Here is a 23,739-nt window from a genome sequence, read left to right as displayed (position 1 = left end):
TTAACATATTTAACCTTTACATTATTATTTTACAAAATTCTAGTCCCAATTAGTTTATTCTTCTTTTCTTTAATCGATGTCAATTCCCTTTCAATGTTCATTCTTCATTGTGCTCTGTGTGTAAGTGAATGTGAAACTTCTTCATGAGTGTGTGTGTGTGTGTGTGTGTGTGTGTGTGTGTGTGTGTGTGTGTGTGTGTGTGTGTGTGTGTGTGTGTGTGTGTGTGTGTGTGTGTGTGTGTGTGTGTGTGTGTGTGTGTGGTTGTATGCAAGTGGGGCCTTCCTACCCATGCCCTCTGTCACTAAAATGTCCCAGAAAACTAGGCCTTAGCCTACTACTCTTGACAACACGATGTGGTTGGCTGATACTTAAAATACCTATCCAGAAAATAGAATGTGTACATTGCACAGTAATATCGCTATTGCTAATATTTTACCTCACCACGGGTTCCGTGGAGGCTCCTCAGAGGGCCATCCTCCTCAGTGAATTTCTTTTTTTTTTTTTATAGTGAAACATTAAAAAAGTTATCCTTTTTACATAAAACTATACTAAATATATTCACGTCACTAAATAATTGATTAATACACATTGTTTTGCAATGAAGATCTACAGTAGCCTAAACAGCACTTTGTAGGGTATTACCGGGGTGTAGCCGGAGGACAGCTAGTTTCCGTCCTCCTCTGGCTACATTGACTTCAATACAAAACCTAGGAGGCTCATGGTTTTCACCCCCTTCCACAGACTTCCACAGTCATTATGACAACTTCCGGAGGATGTCCTCCAACCTATCACAGCTCTTACTGCATGAACTGACATGTTGTCCACCCAATCAAAGGATCAGAGAATCTAGTACTGAAAGCATAAGCTACAGCTAGCTAGCACTACAATGTATAAAATGTGGTGAATAGTTGACTCTAAGAGAGAGAAAGACAATAGTTGAACAGTTTTGAACTCATTTATTTATTTAAAAATGAAGTAGAAGCGAGAGAGAGCGAGAGAAAGAGAGCTAGCTATATTTAGTTGTATTCTTTTCACTAAGCTAGCGAATGCAGCTAGCTAGTTTAGCCTACTCCAACACCCAGCTCAAACAGAGAGGGATGCTATGTTAGCTAGCTGGCTATGGCTATCCAACACTGGAACTCTTCCAAGTCAAGGTAAGCTTTTGGTTTTATTAATTTATTGCCACCGGGGCCGCCAGTGTAACTGCTTGCCAACTGTACACTGTTACTGCATAATTGTAAAGGGTTAACTAACGTGTTAGTTCTAGTAGCTATGTTGACTATGACGTTATTAGCTAATAGGGTGACAACAATGTAGGCTGTGTGTAGCTGTTAGCGGTTATGATATGAAGGTTTGGAAGTTTTTTTCACCTGGTCACAGACAGCTGATGTGTTGTGCACTGAAGTCCACAAGCAAACTGAAAAGGTGAGAGGAGGAAAGCATGTAGATGTGAAAAGGAATTATGCAAAAAGCAAAATGTTCATGCTGTTTGTGTGTGGCTGCTATGAAAGTGAACTGTATTTGCGTGTAATCGGGTGTATTTATTCCGCCGATTCTGTTGAACGTTTCTTAAACGGAACGAAACGGGGATAAACATACCTGCATTTGTCCAATAGAAACTCTTGTTTGCAACTGTTGGACTAATGATTACACCCTGTATCAGCTAGATGCAGGCAAGAGTGTGCAAGATGGTATTGAATGTGTCACTGTCTGTCACCTTGATTACACACATTTTTCTCTCGACCTGTGCACCAACTTTGTAAACTTTAATTTAAAGGCTAGGTTGTAGCAACCTCATGATGGGTATAGGGAAATTTGAGTATCATGTAGTAGCCTAAACCTATCGATGTTACATTGCGCTGGGTGAATGGAATATGAATGACAGTCATCCAATATGGTGTAATAGAAATAAGGCCATGCTCATGAAAACAATAATCGTCCTCCCTCATCCTAAACGGCACCGACAACCACTGCATTTACAAGGATTGAGAATCCATTTCCGGAACCTCTCGTCAGAGCCAGAGAAGAAGCGAGAGGGATTATTCAGCCCAAACTGTGTCCACGAAAATAAGACCACAAAGTGAGGAATTTTTGTATGGAGGTCAATGAGAGATTGTGAATTTGGTCAACAAAAAATGTAATTGCTAATTTGCTATGTCAGCCTTATTTGATTGAATATATGTTTTGTAATGGTTAGGTTGTTACAGAGGCACTGATAGAAGTGGACACACGTGGCATTTTGGCAACTTTGAAAAAAGCAACTATATATCGGAGTTGCGCCTCTTGTTCATACAAGTATCTGCCCTCTCATTGGCTAGAATGGTCCTACCTGATCTCGCCTCCTCTCCCTGCCTTCCATCTTTGAGGACATGTATTTCCTTTGTTATAGCGGTCACTCAACCATCTTGTCAATATAATAGATCATCGTTGTCGTAGCCCTATTTGAAAATTGTGGGAGGCAACCATTGAGATATAAAAAGTCTTCACTATTTACCACCGAAGAGGAAGAGAGAACTCCAACTCGGCGGAAAATCTGTCTCCCTCCAGCAGGTGGCGGTGTATTGTTTCGCCCACCAAGCAATGAGTTTTTGAATGGAGGTCAATTGAAAGTGTCGAATTTGGTCAACAAAAAAATGAATGGTTTATTTGCTCTGTGAGGTTTATTTGATCTAATAGAAGTTTCGTAATGCTTAAGGTGTTATGAGTGTTCTGATATAAGTAGGACACGTGAAATCCTGGCAACTTTGAAAAAACACTTTATGTCGGAGTTGTCTCGAGATGGCTATGCATATGGAATGAGGCTAGTAAAATAGCATCTCTCTCCATTGAATATAGGCGGTTGATGTCATCAACCCTCATCGAATATTCAAAAAAGGATTACAATAAAGAGATGTATCCACCAATCCGAAGAAAGGATAGGTGGGAGCTAGACAGCCCGCAGATGCCGCTTTGAGGACAATGACTCCCATTGTTAGGGCGGAGAGACATGTTTCTTGTCAGTATATGCATAGTCTTTGGTTGCCAAAGGCAGAAGTCCCACCTACTCGACCAATCAGATGAGGGAGTGTGATGTCACGTGTGCCGGTTTACAGTTAGTGAGAAACAACCAATCAGATGAGGGAGTGTGATTACGTGTATGCCGGTTTACAGTTAGTGGGAAACAACCAATCAGATGAGGGAGTGTGATGACGCACGCGTATGCTGCAGGGGCAGATGAGAGACATGCATTTGTTTTATCTATTGAACCATCAATGATTTGGTTATTTATTAGCTATAATAAAACCAACCGTTCTTAATGCAAAGTGGTAATCGGATGTCTTATTAAAACTCAGCTTGCAAGCTTATCATGATGTTTGCCTTTATACTCATATTTGTAGGTTTAGTCCAATATCATCATTGTTTTTAAAATTACATGTAGACAAACAAATTGACACCTTTATTTTGTGTCTTTATTTTCAAAATCCACAAATAAAACACAGTTTCACAGAAATGTCAATTTTATTGATTGGCTGATTTAAGATAAACTTCAACCCTGTTACTTTATTTGGCACCTAGGTACATACTATAAACATTTATTTGGCACCTAGGTACATACTATAAACATTTATTTGAGTCAACATAGCCGTGCAGTCCGCCTTTTTGGTATTTTGGACCAGTTTCCATCACTGTGGTAAAGCGGCCTTTACTGGTTCTAACGTGTACCTTTCTTGCTGCCAGCTCTTTGCAAACTGTTGGGGAAAAAATGGATTTGACCAAATACAATGCTATTTCTCTGTAAACAAATTAACAACAGACTTTCAGCATGCTTATAGAGAAGGGCACTCAACATGTACTGCACTGACACAAATGACTGATGATTGGTTGAATGAAATTTATAATAAGAATATTGTGGGAGCTGTACAATTTTAAAAAAAAAACTTTATTTAACTAGGCAAGTCAGTTAAGAACAAATTCTTATTTACAATGACGGCCTAGGAACAGTGGGTTAACTGCCTTGTTCAGTGGCAGAACGACAGATTTTTACCTTGTCAGCTCGGGGATTCAATCTAGCAACCTTTCGGTTACTGTCCCAATGCTCTAACCACTAGGCTACCTGCCGCCCCCACCATATCCTGTTGTTGAGAAAACGTATGTGTTATGGCGTTTCAACATCTGCCATATCGTGGATTTAGAGCTATCTCTCTAATAGAACTCAGGGGGTTTTCTTTAATGGAAGCTTATCTAAGGTCAAACATGTAAAGTGTGGTGTACCACAGGGCAGCTCTCTAGGCCTTCTACTCTTTTCTATTTTTACCAATGACCTGCCACTGGCATTAAACAAAGCATGTGTCCATGTATGCTGATAATTCAACCATATAAGCATTAGCAACTACAGTCTTGCTCTTCATTGTAATCAAAGGGCTAATATAAATGATATGCATGCCAGTCTCTCTTGGGTTGTGGAAAGACTGACTGTGTCACTTCTTGTTTTTATAAGAAACATTGTAAATTCCAAATTGTTTGCATAGTCAACTTACACACAGCACTGACACACACACTTACCCCACCAGACATGCCATCAGGGGTCTTTTCAAAGTCCCCAGGTCCAGAAAAAATTCAAGGAAACGTCCAATATTATACAGAGCCATGAGTGCATGGAACTCCCTTCCATCTTATAGTGCAAGTGAACAGCAAACCTGGTTTCAAAAAACAAATAAAGCAACACATCACGGCACAATGCTTCTCCTCCATGTGGCCTACTTGATGTGTGTATGTTATGACATGTACTGTATGTGTAACTGATAGATGCGTACACACACACACACACGTTAATGTTTTTAAATATATGTAAATTGTAAAGTATTTTGTCTGTCTTTTTCGTTATGTGTCAGACCTCAGTAAGACTAGCTGTTGCCAATCAAACTATATAAAGGCAGGGTCTTCAAGCTATGGAAGATTTTTTTTTTTTACATTTAATTTATTTGGGGTAAAATACATATACAACAAAATGTACAATGTGGACCCAGAGGATATCACTTGAAAGTATTAATTAAAACGCTTGCTTCCAAAGTGGTCCTCGATGGTAAAAACAATAACACATGCAGTGATTAAAAGGCAAGACAAAATTGCAAACAACCATAAATACATTAATTTATATTGACATCCTAAAAAGTGGCACTATTCACAGCACTTTTTCCGAACCTTAAAAATCAACCATATTCATTTCACATTAAAACAATCTATTAATTATACATCATACCTATCATTCAAATGAATACACCTGGCCAGCAGTAGGGGGCACAAGGGGCAGTGGAGTGGTTTCTCTTACTTAGACAGCCTTCTCCAAATGAAAACCTTTGCCTGCTTTTTAAAGCCAGTTCTACTTTTTCTTTGCTTGACCTCTAAGGAGAGGCTATTCCATAGACAAATGCCTGTATAGAAAAACGTGCTCCTCGCAGTACTGTTTACTCTTGGGATTTTACAAGACATAACACTGGCTCTGGTATTGTAACTGTGGTGGTTATATACCATATCAATGTGGTTTTTCATATAACCTGGGGCACTATCATTTAAGATGTCAAACATATGATTAAGTTGGCAAAACATTTAATAATTGATTGGATTTAAATGGCACTTTTATAGACCCCCAAAGCTCTTTATAGTGTAAGGGGAAACTCAACACCCTAACCCCACTTATATACTATTTAAAAAATATATATAATTATTGGCCCATCCACCCCCCTCTTCGGAGGACAAAAGTAACTTTGTTTGAAATGTTTGTTTTTGCAGATATTGTTACAAATACAGTATTCATACATGGTACTTGTATAGACAGTATTACATGATAGGAATACAGTTTGATCTACACATTACATATTAAATGATACTCATCATGACATACTCTTGCAATAAGGGCCACGGGGTCTTTAGTGACCACAGAGTTAGAACACCCATTTCAAAGTATCATCTTCAGTTTTATTGAGGAACATTCCATTGTTAGTGTAGTATTCCAACGTTATTAAAATGAAATGAATGTTGTAAAAGTGTATGGTATAAATTAGTGCTCTGTCTTTGAACTTACTGCCTTCTTGTTCATTTCAGCAGCATACTTCTCTTTGGCTTTTGTCTTTCTCCTGGTGGCATTCATCTTTGTGCAACTTACCAACCCATTTGCCCAAAACCTTTGTCCTTTCTCAATGTTATGCATTTTAGTGGCATTGCCAATTCGTGTTGCCGAATGTCTTTTAGTAATTTGGTTCAAACTTGAACACAATATATTCCATTTCGAAAATGAGGCAGTTCCCGTTAACCGGAACACGCGTCATCACACTCCCTTATCTGATTGGTTGAGCCTTCTGACTCTGTGGGGTAACTAGTGACGACCATAAAAGCCGTGAGGCAACGCGGATGTCTAGAGAATACAGTCATTGGTCTAGACTACAGACTGTACGTCCGGGCACGTTATTGTTGCATCAGAAATTGCAGACTGTTGACATGTCAAGCTCGGGAGAGTTAGGTAAGTATTGAAATCAATGTATGCTTTTAATGTTTCCAAATATCAGCAGATGCTCTTGAAGGCACAAATGCGTTTATTCATAATTTGATGCGCGTTCTCAGAATATAAATTATTGCAGGATATTGAATGTTGGCTACGGTAAGGCTAGCTATTTTAATAGTCAATGAAATGAATGCCATTCTACACAGCTATTGCGTCATTGTGCATAATGGTACGCAGCATCATCTGGAGATGTGTGCATCAAAAGTTAAACATTCACCTTCTGCTACCATTTCTGTCAAGCCGTCCACGCATACAGTTTGACGCATACGTTCGATAAATCGGAGGTGTGCATCGCACTGCAACGGCCATTCTGGTTACACTGTCGGTGTGATCAAGCGGCACGAATGTATTTAAATCAAAGTGCCGTCCAGCTAGTAGTACTATTAATGGTTATACTACCGTATTACTGGAAAGGGCTGAATCAAGCTTTCGCTTTCACAGTGAATGTCCAGAACATGAGTCGTGACAAGTGCTGGAGAGTGACGTTAGATATGAGTATCCTGTGAAAATAGTCCTGACCGGTGTACTTGTGGCTGCGTGATGCTCGGTACACCGGTCACGACTATTTTAGTAGAATACTCATAGCTTACTGTCACTGTCTCCAGCGCTTGACATTGGTCGTGTGCTGGAAAGAAAATGTTCTGTATTGTCACATACACCGGATAGGTACAGTGAAAAGGGATATTCATTTTGAAAGCGGAAGCTCAATTCAACCTTTTCCAGGAATACTGTAGAATAGCAATCAATTGTACAAGCTAGCTAGATGGCTTGTGAAAATATCTGCTGCTACTGCGAGCTAGTCGTCTACAGTCTCTCGACATTGAGATCTCTCCATTGGTAACCCTCCTGCTGTGTTCCGGTCGAATTGGACCGATATACAAGTTTTCTCTCTGAAAAATGTAGTTCATTTTATCTGATTGTCATAAGGTTCCATGACTTTGTCCACACAGGGCATCTGAACACACAAAATACATTTTGATGATTTTCATTACATTTTGGGTGTTTTATTTAACTTTTGTACACCTGTGGTGTTCCCGGTCAAAAATGACAGGTCATTAGACATTAATGGGTGAGACTACAATTAGTGTATACAATTTAGTTCAGGCACATGTCAATTCCTCAGATGGACACACTTCCATCTCCCAGACCCCCACATGGATGTGTGTTTGAGCACACACAAACACCTCACTCCCCTTCTTGGTTCCATGGCAACCCCCACGGGAACCTTTCCCCAATAGAATCTGTCCCCCACGGGAACCACACCTGTTGGCATTCTCACAAACAATCACAACATTGTTTCAATAATATATAGAGCTTTTCTAGCAGCTATGGTATATAAAGCTTTTTTGAGGCCTTGCTCACAATTCATTCTATGGCAGCACAATGACCAAACAATATACTGTATGTGAGACTCTTGATCATATCTTTGATCATGACACTGGTGAGGAGGAGGGAGTCCTTGTTAAACTTTGACATTAAGTAGTCTGTGATAAATAGCACAATAGGTTTCATCTGAGTATTTGTTATAGTCAAAATAATCCATACATTATGCTTTTTTTTAACTCAAAACCGAGTTGTATGAGCTCAGGTCTGTGAGGCCTACAGGCCATAAATAGCAAATAGAAGTTCAAAAGAACTTGATAAAAAGATCTAACACAACATTAGGTGATAATATATGTATTATTCTGGATTTCTAATCAGCTATAATGGGGTTTTGGACCAGGAACACAGAATGAATTACCATGAAACGAACACAACAGGAGGGTTAAAGGGACACGTTAAGATTTCCTCCTGCACTGTTATGATCTTAGTACAGCTGTGTCGTAACATAACCAATGATGTGGTCAAAAAACCAACATTTAAGGTTAATACAGCATTGTTTATGTTGTCATTTGAGTATTTGTAAATAAACAATGAATATACTGTATATAATGCACATCTCATTGCATCCTGTAACTCCATTTATGAATTTGACAGGTTAGACTTCCATCCCCCAGTTCACCAAACAAAGTGGCAGGGTCAGGTTGTTGAAATGATAGCTTGGGCCTTTAAGTTAATACACCAAATCAGATGAAGTAGCCAAAGCTCTTAGCCAGTTGTCAACTTTCAGATGGCATTGATCAGCAAGAGGGTTGATTAACAAATACAGCAGCACAACGTTCTTGGGCATCAATTCTTTGCCTTGTCTAGAGACGAAACCAATCCCAAATTAGTTTGGGTTTTTCAATGGTGTCTTGTCTGTGGGTGAATGTGTGCCGTCTTGTTTTCCACAGCCTTTGATTATGGCTTCTTGCTGCACACAAGTGAGGAGGCCACAGCCACCGTGGCTCTGAATGAGTACCTGAGCTCCCGCAGCTACCTGGCTGGGTTCAGCCCCTCTCGGGTGGACCAGGAGGTCTTTGAGCTCCTGCACAGGCCCCCGGCCCCGCAGCACGTGCACGCTCTGCGCTGGTACAGGCACATAGCAGCCCTGCAGCGGGACACCCCCAGCCCAGATAGCAGCAGTGAGTAGAGTCCAGGGCCCATGGACAGGATAGGGATGCTCCCCTTAGACTAGAGTAGCCCACTGCATAAGGGCAGTCATGGCACCCCCCCAGACTAGACCGATAGTGCAGGGTCACTTTGGAATGTCGGCTACGGTAAGGAGGCTAGCTATTTAAATAGTCAATTCAATTAATGGCATTCTTCTACCTATGATCAGGCGTCCCGAATATATTTAAATCCGGGCTGGGCACACAAAAACAGATCTCACCATGAGGGGCTGGAGTGGTTTGTGGGTAAAGGTTGAATTTCGCTTTCACAATGAATGTCATCATTCACTGCACCTATCTGGTGTATGTGACAATACAACATTCGTTTTTTTCCCCAGAAAATTACTTATGACAAGTCCTGGAGATGGTGACCGTAGCTAAGAGTATTCTGTGAGAGTAGTCCTGACCGTTGTACTGTTTGCTTCGTGATGCTCGGTATACCAGTCACAACTATTTTCACAGAATACTCATCGCTACTGTCTCCAGCGCTTGTTTTTTGTTTTCTTTTATTGTCCCATACACCGGATGGGTACAGTGAAAGATTACATTCATTGTGAAAACGAAACGCAACTCAACCTTTTCCAGTAATACGGTAGTATAACCATAAATGGTACTAGCTGGTCACATTAGATTCAGGCTTCTGGCTATACCCTGGTGTTCTGCTGACAGACCCTCTAAAATGAGATGCTACATTAAAGCTGGTGGGCCTATCCTTCATTATTTCAGGAGCAATACATTGGGCAAGAGCTTCATAGAAGTTTAATAGTGTCAGATATAGCCCAAGCCCCTGTTCAATATGGACTCATAGTGTCAGATATAGCCCAAGCCCCTGTTCAATATGGACTCATAGTGTCAGATATAGCCCAAGCCCCTGTTCAATATGGACCGATAATAACATTTGCATGATTAGCATTTCGGTATCATCGAAGTCTAACTTTTTTTAGGCCTGTATTCATTTGTCAACAGTGTTAAAGGCTGGTGGCAGGAGGACCACCGTTTGGTTGTTTCATTGGTTATTTCCCATCCCTGAATTATTATTATTATTTTTATTTTTTCATCACACTTGTGTTCCTTCCTGTGTGGGTTTTGTGTTTGTTTTTCACACGCACTTTGAGGGCTAGCTAGTGTGTTGCTTTCCATCCCTCCCCCCACTCAAACTAAGTCTACTGGTATCAGGCCAGCATCTTTGATGAAGGCCCACAGACTGCATGGTGTTCCTGTGCTCTGGAGACCAGGGGTGGTTGTCATCAGACTGCATGGTGTTCCTGTACTCTGGAGACCAGGGGTGGTTGTCATCAGACTGCATGGTGTTCCTGTACTCTGGAGACCAGGGGTGGTTGTCATCAGAATAGAGTGGTGGCTTGCATACCCTCAGACAGTTGCCTGCTCAAATCACTAAAATGTCTTCGTTTTAATTGGTGAATCCAGAGATTTGAGGGAATTCAATTCGATAATTTGCCTGACCTTAAATGTGACACCATTTAACAGCATGCCCTCTTCAGAGAAACGTTTGACTAATGTTCTTATTAAATGTGTCCTCTGTTTTTTAGTAAAAGGAAAGAGGGTCCAGCCCCTCTGGTCTGCCCCAGCCGGGTCCAACCTGCCAAAGCTGCGACTCTACAACAGCCTCACACGCACCAAGGTGACATGTTGACCTTCTTTTGTTTTGCTCGTTTGAGAGCCATTTTGGATGGCTGAATCCTTATGATCAAATAGGAAAGAAAGACACTGAATGTCAATGTACGCATAAAGGTTTACATTTTGATCCCATCTCTGTAGCTCAGTTGGTAGAGCATGGCACATGTGACACCAGGGTAGTGTGTTCGATTCCAAAGAGCACCCATACATAGAATGTATGCATGACTGTCGCTTTGGACAAAAGTGTCTGCTAAATGTACTATTATTAATACCAGACTGTTATTATTGGATAAAAGTGTCTGCTAAATTGACATTATTAATACCAGACTGTTATTATTGGATAAAAGTGTCTGCTAAATTGACATTATTAATACCAGACTGTTATTATTGCAGGAGTTGTTTGTTCCCCAGAATGGAAACAAGGTGTCGTGGTACTGCTGCGGACCCACTGTCTATGATGCCTCTCACATGGGACATGCCAGGTAAAGTTCACTTCAGGAAGTAACAAGACGAGCAGTTTGTGACAGCCACACCGCGCCGCAAAGAGCTGTTTACTCCAATAGGTTTAGTCCAATAGGTGTAGTCTATAGTCCAACAGGTGTAGTCTATAGTCCAACAGGTGTAGTCTATAGTCCAACAGGTGTAGTCTATAGTCCAATAGGTATAGTCTATAGTCCAATAGGTATTGTCCAATAGGTATAGTCTATAGTCCAATAGGTTTAGTCCAATAGGTATAGTCTATAGTCCAATAGGTATAGTCTATAGTCCAATAGGTTTAGTCCAATAGGTTTTGTCCAATGGGTATAGTCTATAGTCCAATAGGTTTAGTCCAATAGGTATAGGTTTAGTTCAATAGGTTTAGTCCAATAGGTGTAGTCCAATAGTCTATAGTCCAATAGGTATAGTCCAATAGGTTTAGTCTATAGTCCAATAGGTATAGATATAGTCCAATAGGTTTAGTCTATAGTCCAATAGGTTTAGTCTATAGTCCAATAGGTATTGTCCAGTAGTCACAAATAGAAGAAGAAACCAGAAATATGTCATGAAAATGCAGGTGAGGTGGCAAACCTAATAAGGGCTCACCTAACTGGCATTTAAATTATTTTAAAGGTGCAGTATGTACCTGACCGACCCAACCAAATTCACATAGAACAGATCTACTGCTTCTTAGACAATTTTTCTATGTGCGATATTCTATGCTGCCTGTTCTTAAGTTTTGTTTTTGCATATTTTACTTTCGGTTTTGTACACCAGCTTCAAACAGCTGAAAATACAACCGTTTGTGGTTATGGGAAATATATTTCAGTGGTTTAGATGGTACAATGAGTCTCTACACTACACTTGTTTGTTTTGTCACATAAACTGAAAAAGGGCGAACTATTCGAATTTTAGCAACCAGTAAATGGGGGAGTGATTTCTGCATAGTGCATCTTTAATGATTACATTTTGATGGAACAAGGGTCATACTTTCCTGACTAATAACTGTTCTGGAAAAGAATAGTCTAGAACTAAGACTATTTCCTGCTGTAGAACCTTTAAATCAGTTTCAATTTGAATGTAAAGATGTGTCCAAATCAAATGATTGATTCCTTTTTGTTTTTCAGATCTTACATATCTTTTGATATCCTCCGAAGGATTCTGATGAACTATTTCAAATATGACGTGTTCTACTGCATGAACATTACGGACATAGATGACAAGGTAACCAGCAGTGGTACAAAACAACATGTTGTGAAAACTGAACATTTGGCTGAATGGTTAGTGATCATTTGTCTGTCTGTCAGATCATCAGGCGGGCCAGACAGAACTACCTCCTGGAACAGTACAGGGAGAAGAAGCCAGCGGCTGCCCAGATACTGCAGGATGTCCTTAGTGCCAGAGGGGTACGTTTTATAGTGTCTACAAAGTTAATGACAAATGAATCAGTCATTATTTACAGGTGTGGCTGTGTGATTGGTCATCTGTGGAACAGTGGCATGTCCTGGGCATACTCTCAGGTTCTAAAGTTCACCCCTGTGTGGGGGGTGAGAATGAACCCTCCCATATATAGAGAGAGTGGTAAGCTTTGGCTCTGGATGTCACATTACCACATCTAACATCCCATTCACTCCATATCATTTGCAGCCCTTCCAGGCCAAGCTGGCCGAGACCACAGACCCAGACAAGAAACAGATGCTGGAGAGGCTGGACTCTGCCGTCGCTGCTGCCCTGGGACCCCTGCAGGGGGCGGTGGAGAGCAAGGCTGGGGAGGCTGACGTTCAACACCTGGCTCAGGTAACATCTCCTCTCTGCTGTACAACATGGATCTCTACGCTTCCTGACAAGTCTAATACACTTCCAGAGGTTTGGACTGAGCTACCTAGTCAAGTCACATTTGATTGTCTCAACACAGTCCAGTGGAGGCTGCTGAGGGGAGAACGGCTCATAAATCAAATCAAATGTATTTATAAAGCCCTTCTTACATCAGCTGATACCTCAAAGTGCTTGTACAGAAACCCAGCCTAAGACCCCAAACAGCAAGCAATGCAGGTGTAGAAGCACGGAACGGAATGGAATGGCATCAAACACCTGGAAACCATGTGTTGATGTATTTGATACCATTCCACTGATTCTGCTCCAGTCATTACCACGAGCCCGTCCTCCCCAATTAAGGTGCCACCAAACTCCTGTGCGACGCACTTTAAGAAAAAGAAAACCACAGACAACAGAAGTCAAATGTGTTCTTTTGTTCTTTTTGAAGGTGTTACTGGAGAAGGCCAAAGACCTGCTGTCTGATTGGTTGGATGCTCAATTTGGCAGTCAAGTGACCGAGAACTCCATCTTCTCTCTTCTTCCAAAGTTCTGGGAAGGGGAGTACCACAATGACATGGACGCCTTGAATGTAGGTGGAAGCACAAACAACCCAGATTTTATCATTCATATAACATTTATATTTAGAATGGATTGTATTTTACTATGACCTTTTCTAGTGTCAGTGCTCATTATCAGATGAGTAATCTGGAATGTAGGTGGAAGCACACATAACTATTATGTCACATGACCTGAATTTTAACCTTTTTTATTTAAAGTGTTTTCATCAAACTGTCCTTTTCTTTTTATGTCAGATGGTCCAGCACCATCCTCAGATCATTTCTGGATAAGAGTTAAAACACAGGATCAAATCTTATGTCACACGATTATGCAAAAGCATGGGGCCCTATCACATAAACCATACAGTATTTTAGCAGTAATATAAAATTAATATTTCTAATTGTTAATCATATTTTACTATTAAAATGTACTACATTTCTAGTGCCAATCTGATGATGATTGTTAAAATGACTGATTCCCCCACCTATTCTGTGTGCAACCCCCAGGTCCTTCCCCCAGATGTACTCACCCGCGTCAGTGAGTACTGCCCAGAGATCGTGGACTTTGTGAAGAAAATCCTAGACAATGGCTTCGGGTAAGGGATTCAGGCCCCTCTCCTCTAATTAGTTTTAAAACAGCTCTTTGTTCATCCCTCTATCTCTGTCGGGTTCTTTTTATTTTCCCGTCGGCAGGTACGAGTCCAACGGTTCAGTTTATTTTGACACAGCCAAGTTTGACACCAGCCAGAAGCACGCGTACGGCAAGCTGGTACCTGAAGCGGTCGGTGACATGAAAGCTCTGCAGGAGGGAGAGGGTAATAATATGAATAATTTATAAAGCGCTTTTAAAAAACCCAAAGTGCTACAATGTATGTGAGTTATTGGTTGTCTGTGTGTCCTGCAGGAGATCTGAGTGTCTCAGCAGACCAGCTCAGTGAGAAGAGGTCGCAGAATGACTTTGCCCTGTGGAAGGCCTCTAAGCCGGGGGAGCCGTCCTGGGACTCACCCTGGGGAAAGGGACGGCCTGGCTGGCATATCGAATGTTCCGCTATGGCTGGTTCCATCTTGGGAGAGTCTATGGACATCCACGGAGGAGGGTTTGACCTCCGATTCCCCCATCACGATAATGAGTTGGCTCAGTCCGAGGTAAGGGTTTATTCTCAAGTGATCTGTTTCTATGACAGGGACGGTGGTCCGTTTGTGTACTCCCAAGTGTGCACTTGTTCACTCCCCCTCTAGGATTTGAAAGCATTGGCCTATAGTAGCAGCAAAGTCCACAAGGGCAAGTGAATGAGTGTACACTTTGGGGAGAAAGATAGGGAATTGGAATGCAACCGTAGTATTCAAGTTGAATAACAAGCAGGACACTTGTCCACGCAGGCTTACTTTGAGAACGACCACTGGGTTCGCTACTTCCTGCACACTGGTCACCTGACCATCGCAGGCTGCAAGATGTCCAAATCTCTCAAGAACTTCATCACCATCAAGGATGCCCTGGCGAAGAACACCGGTGAAGCAACTTCTCAGTAGCCATTAAAACAATAGCATTATTGTGTGTGTGTGTGTGTGTGCGTGGCATCTGCGTGCAAGCTAACAGCTGTTCTGTGTGTTCCCCTCAGCTCGGCAGCTCCGTCTAGCCTTCCTGATGCATTCCTGGAAGGACACCCTGGATTACTCCTCCAACACCATGGAGTCAGCTGTCCACTACGAGAAATTCTTGAATGTAAGTGATAATATAGCCCAGAGGAGCTTCTCTGTAGTCTTAAATGGGTAGGTCCACATTTTGGCATCAAGTCCTTTTATGTCTCTGCAGTTTGAAGGTAGTTTCTGGAGCCCAGGGCCTGCGTTATGGGCAGGTCTTAGGGGGCTTGGCCCACACTATCGTACCTCATTGCCCATCTCTAAATAAAATATTTCAATATTGAATATTTATTTGAGTGACGGACGCTGACAAGCATCTGAGCGAGCGAAACAGCGCCCCTCTGTCTCAGTATGTGTGGCCCATGTTATCATTTTTTGGGCCAGACTGCATCAGATACCTGGGCTACATATAATAAGGCACTGGTTTGCCTGCTGGGATGCTTTCTCCGGTGAGATAGTTTCAGACACTTCTGAATTGAAGGAAAGTTGCCCGGTGCACTGTTCGGATGCTGTAATTATTTGGGACGAATGCACAAAGGTAACCTACTTTTTTAAAGTGATTTGTTTAACAATCGGATGAAAACATGACTGGTTGTGTTCATGCCACATTGAAAGGTAATGCATGTTTTCAGTTAAATTACATTTCTTTACTATAAAACCCATTTAAAAAAATGATGACATGCCATACTGTTTTTGGCCAGATAGCATCAGATACATGGGCTACACATACTGAGACAGAGGGGCGCTGTTTCGCTCGCTCGGCTGCTTGTTGGTGCTCGTCTCTGTCAATTGTGGAAGTCAAATGCCTGTCCAACTGATTAATTCTGGCGCCGGCTCTGATAGGGCCATCGCCGACTAGCGTTAGTGCAATGACTGCACGTTTACAGGAGCAGCTTAGCATGTTAGTGTAGGAGCAGGAGCAGCTAGCATGTTAGTGTAGGAGCAGGAGCAGCTTAGCATGTTAGTGTAGGAGCAGGAGCAGCTTAGCATGTTAGTGTAGGAGCAGGAGCAGCTAGCATGTTAGTGTAGGAGCAGGAGCAGCTAGCATGTTAGTGTAGGAGCAGCTAGCATGTTAGTGTAGGAGCAGGAGCAGCTTAGCATGTTAGTGTAGGAGCAGGAGCAGCTAGCATGTTAGTGCAGGAGCAGCTAGCATGTTAGTGTAGGAGCAGGAGCAGCTAGCATGTTAGTGTAGGAGCAGGAGCAGCTAGCATGTTAGTGTAGGAGCAGGAGCAGCTTAGCATGTTAGTGTAGGAGCAGGAGCAGCTAGCATGTTAGTGTAGGAGCAGGAGCAGCTTAGCATGTTAGTGTAGGAGCAGGAGCAGCTAGCATGTTAGTGTAGGAGGGTTTATTTTCATGACATTATTTTAGTTTTTCTTCTTCTACTCTCCGGCTCGGAGGACTCAAAGTGCACCTGTTTGAGTCCGCTGACCACAAGGGGACTTTCTTTTTCATTTAGTCTTCCTCTCCTCAACAGGAGTTTTTCCTCAACGTGAAAGACATTCTCCGAGCTCCCTGTGACGTCACCGGACAGTTTGAGAAGTGGGAGGCAGCAGAGATGGAGCTCAACGAGAGGTGAGAGGAGAAACGTCACAAGCCTGGTGTTAATAATCGATACGACTTCGTTTTGAAGGTTTGGTAATAATGCCTTCGTTATGGGGTTGTTAAAGTCCCTTGGAGCTTGTTACCTGGAATGACCTTTTTTTGAAACCTCTCTTATGAGGCATGGCACACACATCTAAACATCTGAAAGCTTCAATAAGGTTTCAGTGTTTCAAGCTTCCTAACAGGATTTTGGTAAAGAGTGCTGATATGACCTTAGTAGTCATTTGTCATTCCATGTCATGTTTTATGACAACTCTGTTGCAGGTGTGAGGGAGTATTCAAACAATGTACCACTTGATCATCTGTTGTGAATGATTGCCCCCTGGTGGCAGCTCCCTGTGTAGACGAGAGAGGAAACCCCACTCACATTGGGCTTGTCTGTCTAGTTTCTATGAGAGTAAACCCCGCCCACTCCTCTATTGTCCCTGTCTGTAGTTTCTATGAGAGTAAACCCTGCCCACTCCTCTATTGTCCCTGTCTGTAGTTTCTATGAGAGTAAACCCCACCCACTCCTCTATTGTCCCTGTCTGTAGTTTCTATGAGAGTAAACCCCACCCACTCCTCTATTGTCCCTGTCTGTAGTTTCTATGAGAGGAAGGCAGCCGTCCACGAGGCGCTGTGTGACAACGTGGACACACGCAGCACCATGGAGGAGATGAGGGCGCTGGTGACCCAGAGCAACACCTACATAGCCAGTAGGAAGAGCTCCAAGCTGCAGCCCAACCGCATGCTGATGAAGAGCATCGCTCTCTACCTGACTGACATGCTCAAGGTGAGGGAGAGCTTGTGCAGCATACCAGTGGGTGTATTCATTCATTGCACACCGTTGCAAAATGTTTTGCACCATAGCAAAAATGTTTTGCCACCAAAATGAGTTTCTATTGGACAAATTCAGTTCCTCCCTGTTTCGTTACGTTTGCTTTTGTTTGGTTCCATTTGGTTCCTAGTGAATACACCCCAGTATTACACTCACAAGACCAGAGCTGAAGTGGGCTGTGCCAGATAATCCCATTTTGAATGGCATGACAAAACAACAGTGCCATCACATAAATCTCATGAATACATTCAGTATTAAAAATGAGACACGATGTAGAAAGTGAAACCGGGTCACGTGATATTTACACCACTATAGCTAAGCGGTATGATAGTAACCTATTCAGTCATTTTACTTATCAGGAGACCACATCCTTTGTTCTGATGAAATTCTAATCCTGTCTGTGTTGTAGACCTTTGGGGCCATTGAAGGGTTCGAGCCTATTGGATTCCCAGTGGGAGGAGATGGTCACCATGTGGATGTAAGTATTGCCCTGGAGATACCAGGCTGCTTCTTGGCAGTCGAGGTGCTTTCAACATGATATACTGTTGGGATTGGCCACCACCATTTCTCCTCAGTTTGTAGTGGTCCTCTGTCGCTCAGTTGGTTGTGTATGTTGTTTGCAACGCCAGGATAGAGGGTTTGATTCCCGGGATCGTCTGTCTGTCTCTGTCTCTGTCTCTGTGTCTGTCTCTGTCTCTGTCTGTCTGTGTCTGTCTGTGTCACTTTGTATTTTAAAATAAATCGTATTGTTATTATTATGTCCGTGTTCTCGTAGATGTTGTGATTCTGTGGAAGTTTCTAGTCAAGCTAACTGAGGCTGCTTGCAGATGGAGACCACAGTGATGCCCTATCTGAAGGTGCTGTCAGACTTCAGAGAATCTGTTCGCAAAATTGCCAGAGAACAGAATGGTAAATACTTCCTCCCAAGTTATTCAACAAAGATACTAAGAATTGAACACAGTTGCCCGCTGCTAGAAATGTGAGGCTTGTAGACGTGGTGACTGACTCTGTGTTCTCAGTGACAGAGGTGCTACAGCTGTGTGACGTGGTCCGTAATGACACCTTACCTGAGCTGGGGGTGCGTCTAGAAGACCATGAAGGTACATGCACTGACCACAATATGTACACACACACACTCTATAGATCAGCGAGAACTAGTAGTGGCCACAGTGATGACTGGCTGTGTTGTCTTGTCATCGTTAGGCCTTCCCACTGTGGTGAAGCTGGTGGATAAAGAGACCCTGCTGAGGGAGAGGAATGAGAAAAAGAAGATGGAGGACGAGAAGAAGAACAAGAAAGAGGAGGCTGCCAAGAAGAAGCAGGAGCAGGAGGTTAGTTGAACCATAGAGATGGATAGAGGAGGACTCATCTTTGGTGGAATTCCCTCAATGGCACTGTCTTCCGAGTCCTCCACTAACTGATCTGAGAGCAGTAATACTGATGTTACCAGCCTCATGTCTACATGTAGGTATATTGATGTGTCCCCTCTGCTAACTGATCTGAGAGCAGTAATACTGCTGTTATTAGCCTCATGTCTACATGTAGGTATATTGATGTGTCCCCTCTGCTAACTGATCTGAGAGCAGTAATACTGATGTTATTAGCCTCATGTCTACATGTAGGTATATTGATGTGTCCCCTCTGCTAACTGATCTGAGAGCAGTAATACTGCTGTTATTAGCCTCATGTCTACATGTAGGTATATTGATGTGTCCCCTCTGCTAACTGATCTGAGAGCAGTAATACTGCTGTTATTAGCCTCATGTCTACATGTAGGTATATTGATGTGTCCCCTCTGCTAACTGATCTGAGAGCAGTAATACTGCTGTTATTAGCCTCATGTCTACATGTAGGTATATTGATGTGTCCCCTCTGCTAACTGATCTGAGAGCAGTAATACTGCTGTTATTAGCCTCATGTCTACATGTAGGTATATTGATGTGTCCCCTCTGCTAACTGATCTGAGAGCAGTAATACTGCTGTTATTAGCCTCATGTCTACATGTAGGTATATTGATGTGTCCCCTCTGCTAACTGATCTGAGAGCAGTAATACTGCTGTTATTAGCCTCATGTCTACATGTAGGTATATTGATGTGTCCCCTCTGCTAACTGATCTGAGAGCAGTAATACTGATGTTATTAGCCTCATGTCTACATGTAGGTATATTGATGTGTCCCCTCTGCTAACTGATCTGAGAGCAGTAATACTGATGTTATTAGCCTCATGTCTACATGTAGGTATATTGATGTGTCCCCTCTGCTAACTGATCTGAGAGCAGTAATACTGATGTTATTAGCCTCATGTCTACATGTAGGTATATTGATGTGTCCCCTCTGCTAACTGATCTGAGAGCAGTAATACTGATGTTATTAGCCTCATGTCTACATGTAGGTATATTGATGTGTCCCCTCTGCTAACTGATCTGAGAGCAGTAATACTGATGTTATTAGCCTCATGTCTACATGTAGGTATATTGATGTGTCCCCTCTGCTAACTGATCTGAGAGCAGTAATACTGCTGTTATTAGCCTCATGTCTACATGTAGGTATATTGATGTGTCCCCTCTGCTAACTGATCTGAGAGCAGTAATACTGATGTTATTAGCCTCATGTCTACATGTAGGTATATTGATGTGTCCCCTCTGCTAACTGATCTGAGAGCAGTAATACTGCTGTTATCAGCCTCATGTCTACATGTAGGTATATTGATGTGTCCCCTCTGCTAACTGATCTGAGAGCAGTAATACTGCTGTTATTAGCCTCATGTCTACATGTAGGTATATTGATGTCTCTGTTCATGGTTGTTTCATCACAGTTGGCCAAACTTGCGAAGATGAAAATCTCCCCGTGCGATATGTTCCGCTCTGAAACCGACAAGTATTCCGGCTTTGATGAAACGGTAAATATACAACAATTGTATACCTCCTTGATATCTTGAGTGGCTACAAGGCTTTATTGAATATCAAGTGTTTTGACAGCCACGTTCTGCTCCAACAGGGTTTCCCCACGCATGATGTGGAGGGGAAGGATCTCAGTAAGGGACAGACCAAGAAGCTGCGGAAACTCTACGAGGCCCAGGAGAAATTGCACCAAGAGTATCTCCAGACCAATCAGAATGGCTGCTGAGAGTCCTGGGCCACGTTCAGTTGCCAAACGTTCTCGAATGTTGCAGATAGTTACGCCACTATTGGAGCCAACACGATTCCTTAATCTACATATCAGAGAAGCATGTTTGTTCTACATAGCATATTTCTATCTGAATGTTCCGAAACGTCCTGCTGAACGCGCCCCCTGGAGGACGCTGCTCTGCCCCTCCTGCGCTCCGCCCATAGTCATAGTTCTGTCCTCATTTGTCGTTATTCAGTTCCTCCAATCATTTTTTTGCTAAATCAACAATTCCCTGCATATTATGTGAGGGCTTGCAAATTTGACCAATCACTGCACTATTTCCGAATAAAGCAGTCAAAATCATCACAATATTATCGCATAAAATGTACCCATCACCGCAGTACAAAAAGAGCGCTTGCAATTTCAACCAATCATCTCACATTTACCGCATAATATAGTTCATTCAAGCCACACGACAAAACTTTTCCCTCATGCAGAATGGCAGAATTGCAGCACCAAAATAAAGCTTCTTTTTTTTTCTCAGCAAATTCCACAAAAGAAATCACTGTGAATTCCTGGAGGGCCTGACTTTTGGTGATGCTGAGGCCAGAGAGACCCTGGGTGTGTTTCAATAGTCTAAGGAATGATCTCCTCGTCTTTATGTTAGCCTCCTCTTATCCTGAGTTGACAAGTCAGGACGGTGGAGGGTTATTTTCTTTCTGCTCTCTGCCTCTTTTACATTAGAGCAGGTGAATGGTGAGGAGATGAAACCACATTTGACTATTGAGGTGCAGCCACTCTCCCATTGTTTTTAAGACCTTGGGACAAAACCTGGGCTCCTTTGCACTGCACTCCATGGGGTCACTTTAAAGGGTTGGTTCAATCAAAATCAGTAATTGATACATTTAGTTTGTTTTTGTGATTGACTGCAACTACGGTTCGGATTCAGTTACTTTCCTACAGCAACAACCTGCTCCTGGTATTGATAACCTGTTTCACTTGTTTTAGCTTTAACTAAATTGCGTGCCAAAATGAACTCTGCGTAAAACCACGCCTGGGGGTGATCGACAGCGATGCTAAAGTGTCTGTGGTTACTTTAGCAAAGTAATAATAACCTACTATCTGTAGTTGTAGACACTCCCTGGCCCGACAACAACTTGCAAGCTGAAAAAATGATGACATTCAGGTGAACTATCCCTGTAGGCAACCGTTTGTCTATTGAAAGGGAAAATGAGTCCTCTGAAACCCCTTGTTGGCCCAGGCTTCCATGTGCTGTAGATTGACTAGTCACACAATGATAGTTTTAGCTCTCCACTGCAGTGCTATTCAGTGCTGTTATTGGTTGGCAGCGTGTCAGACAGCCGTCCATTGAGGTTTCATTTCCCTCTCTCCATCATGACTGCATAGCATTCCTTTTTTTATTCTGATATTATGTGAACAGTGAAGTTGAATTAATGCACGATTGCAATGCAGAGATGATTACAGAAACATGTGTTACAGAGGCTTGAGGGTTTTGGTCTTTTACATGACAAAATAACATGCTTTGAGCAGGTGTTAGGCATGTTGCAACGATAGCAGAGGGATGAGAAATCTTTTATAGGAATATGGAATGTGTGAGACCTTGAAATAAACATTTAAAAAAAAGATTTTAAACCAACCATTTATTTTGTATCTTCAGTTTTTGAAATGGTTGAGCAAATATTAAATTGAGATTCTGTAGAGCTAACACAACTACAGCAGTGACCGTCTACTAGTTACTAATAGATTGGGTTTATTGCCCCACACACACACACACCTTCTGTTTGACAGAAACACAAAAATCACATCTGCAGAATCAACAAAGGATTTTATATGTAAGTGGCATCTCCAGTAAACAACTGTTCTTCTGAACATTCCTGTTTATTGAATATCAAATCACAAGTACAATATTCAGATATACTGTATATTTCAATTTTTTAAGACTAAGCTGTCGGCAATATACACTGAACAAAAATAAACGCAACACTAAGTGATGCTCCCATGTTTCATGAGCTAAAATTAAAGATCGCAGAGATGTTCCATACGCACAAAAAGCTTATTTCTCAAATGTTGTGCACAAATTTGTTTACGTCCCTGTAAATGAGCATTTCTCCTTTGCCAAGATAATCCATCCGCCTGACAGGTGTGGCATCATGAAGCTGATTAAACGGCATGATCATTACAAAGGTGTACCTTGTGCTGGGGACAATAAAAGGCCACTCAAATGTGCAGTTTTTTTACATAACAAAATACCACAGATGTCTCAAGTTTTGAGGAAGTGTGCAATTGGCATGTGACTACAGGAATGTCCACCAGAGCTGTTGCCAGAGAAATGAATGTTCATTTCTCTACCATAAGCCGCCTCAATGTCGTTTTAGAGAATTTGTCAGTACATCCAACCGGCCTCACAACCGCAGACCATGTGTATGGCGGCGTGTGTGTGAGCAATTTGCTGACGTGAACAAGGTGCCCCGTGGTGATATGGTATGGGCAGGCATAAGTTACGGACAATGAACACAATTGCATTTTATCGATGGTAATTTGAATGCACAAAGATACCTGTAATGAGATCCTGAGGCCCATTGTCATGCCATTCATTCACCGCCATCACCTCATGTTTCAGCATGATAATGCACAGCCCCATGTTGCAAGGATCTGTACACAATTCCTGGAAGCTGAAATTGTCCCAGTTCTTCCATGGCCTGCATACTCACCAGACATGTCACCCATTGAGCATGTTTGGGATGCTCTGGATCGACGTGTACGACAGTGTTCCAGTTCCCAGCCAATATCCAGAAACTTCACACAGCCATTGATGAGGTGTGGGACAACATTCCACAGGCCACAATCAGCATGAGGCAAATAGTGGTCACACCAGATACTGACTGGTTTTCTGATCCACGTCCCTACCTTTTTTTTTAAGGCATCTTTGACCAAGAGATGCATATCTGTATTCCTAGTCATGTGAAATCCATTGATTAGGGCCTAATGAATATA

The 23,739-nt window shown here is 42.2% G+C and overlaps 1 protein-coding gene across 2 annotated transcripts; it reads left to right on the top strand.

Annotated features, from left to right (window-relative positions):
• Positions 1 to 6,395: 6,395 nt before the first annotated feature.
• On the top strand, positions 6,396 to 22,381 carry LOC115203630 (cysteine--tRNA ligase, cytoplasmic). Of its 2 annotated transcripts, XM_029768502.1 has the most exons (21): positions 6,398 to 6,496; positions 8,812 to 9,042; positions 10,620 to 10,711; positions 11,101 to 11,189; positions 12,312 to 12,408; positions 12,492 to 12,590; positions 12,832 to 12,981; positions 13,448 to 13,588; positions 14,064 to 14,152; positions 14,250 to 14,371; positions 14,461 to 14,702; positions 14,937 to 15,066; positions 15,176 to 15,279; positions 16,672 to 16,769; positions 17,382 to 17,571; positions 18,026 to 18,094; positions 18,444 to 18,525; positions 18,636 to 18,716; positions 18,820 to 18,947; positions 20,432 to 20,515; positions 20,614 to 22,381. In XM_029768502.1, exons 1-21 carry the CDS (start codon positions 6,475 to 6,477, stop codon positions 20,740 to 20,742), a joined length of 2,469 nt encoding a protein of 822 aa, XP_029624362.1. In that variant the 5' UTR covers positions 6,398 to 6,474; the 3' UTR covers positions 20,743 to 22,381. The 2 variants fall into 2 exon arrangements, with proteins under 2 accessions (XP_029624363.1, XP_029624362.1); XM_029768503.1 differs by lacking the exon at positions 8,812 to 9,042 and having other exon boundaries at positions 6,396 to 6,496.
• The last annotated feature ends 1,358 nt before the right edge of the window (positions 22,382 to 23,739 follow it).

The sequence above is a fragment of the Salmo trutta genome, chromosome 12, assembly GCF_901001165.1.
Source record: "Salmo trutta chromosome 12, fSalTru1.1, whole genome shotgun sequence".
Classification (NCBI taxonomy): domain Eukaryota; kingdom Metazoa; phylum Chordata; class Actinopteri; order Salmoniformes; family Salmonidae; genus Salmo; species Salmo trutta.
The sequence above is the reverse complement of the archived record's forward strand: the minus strand, read 5'-3'. Positions and strand labels throughout refer to the sequence as shown.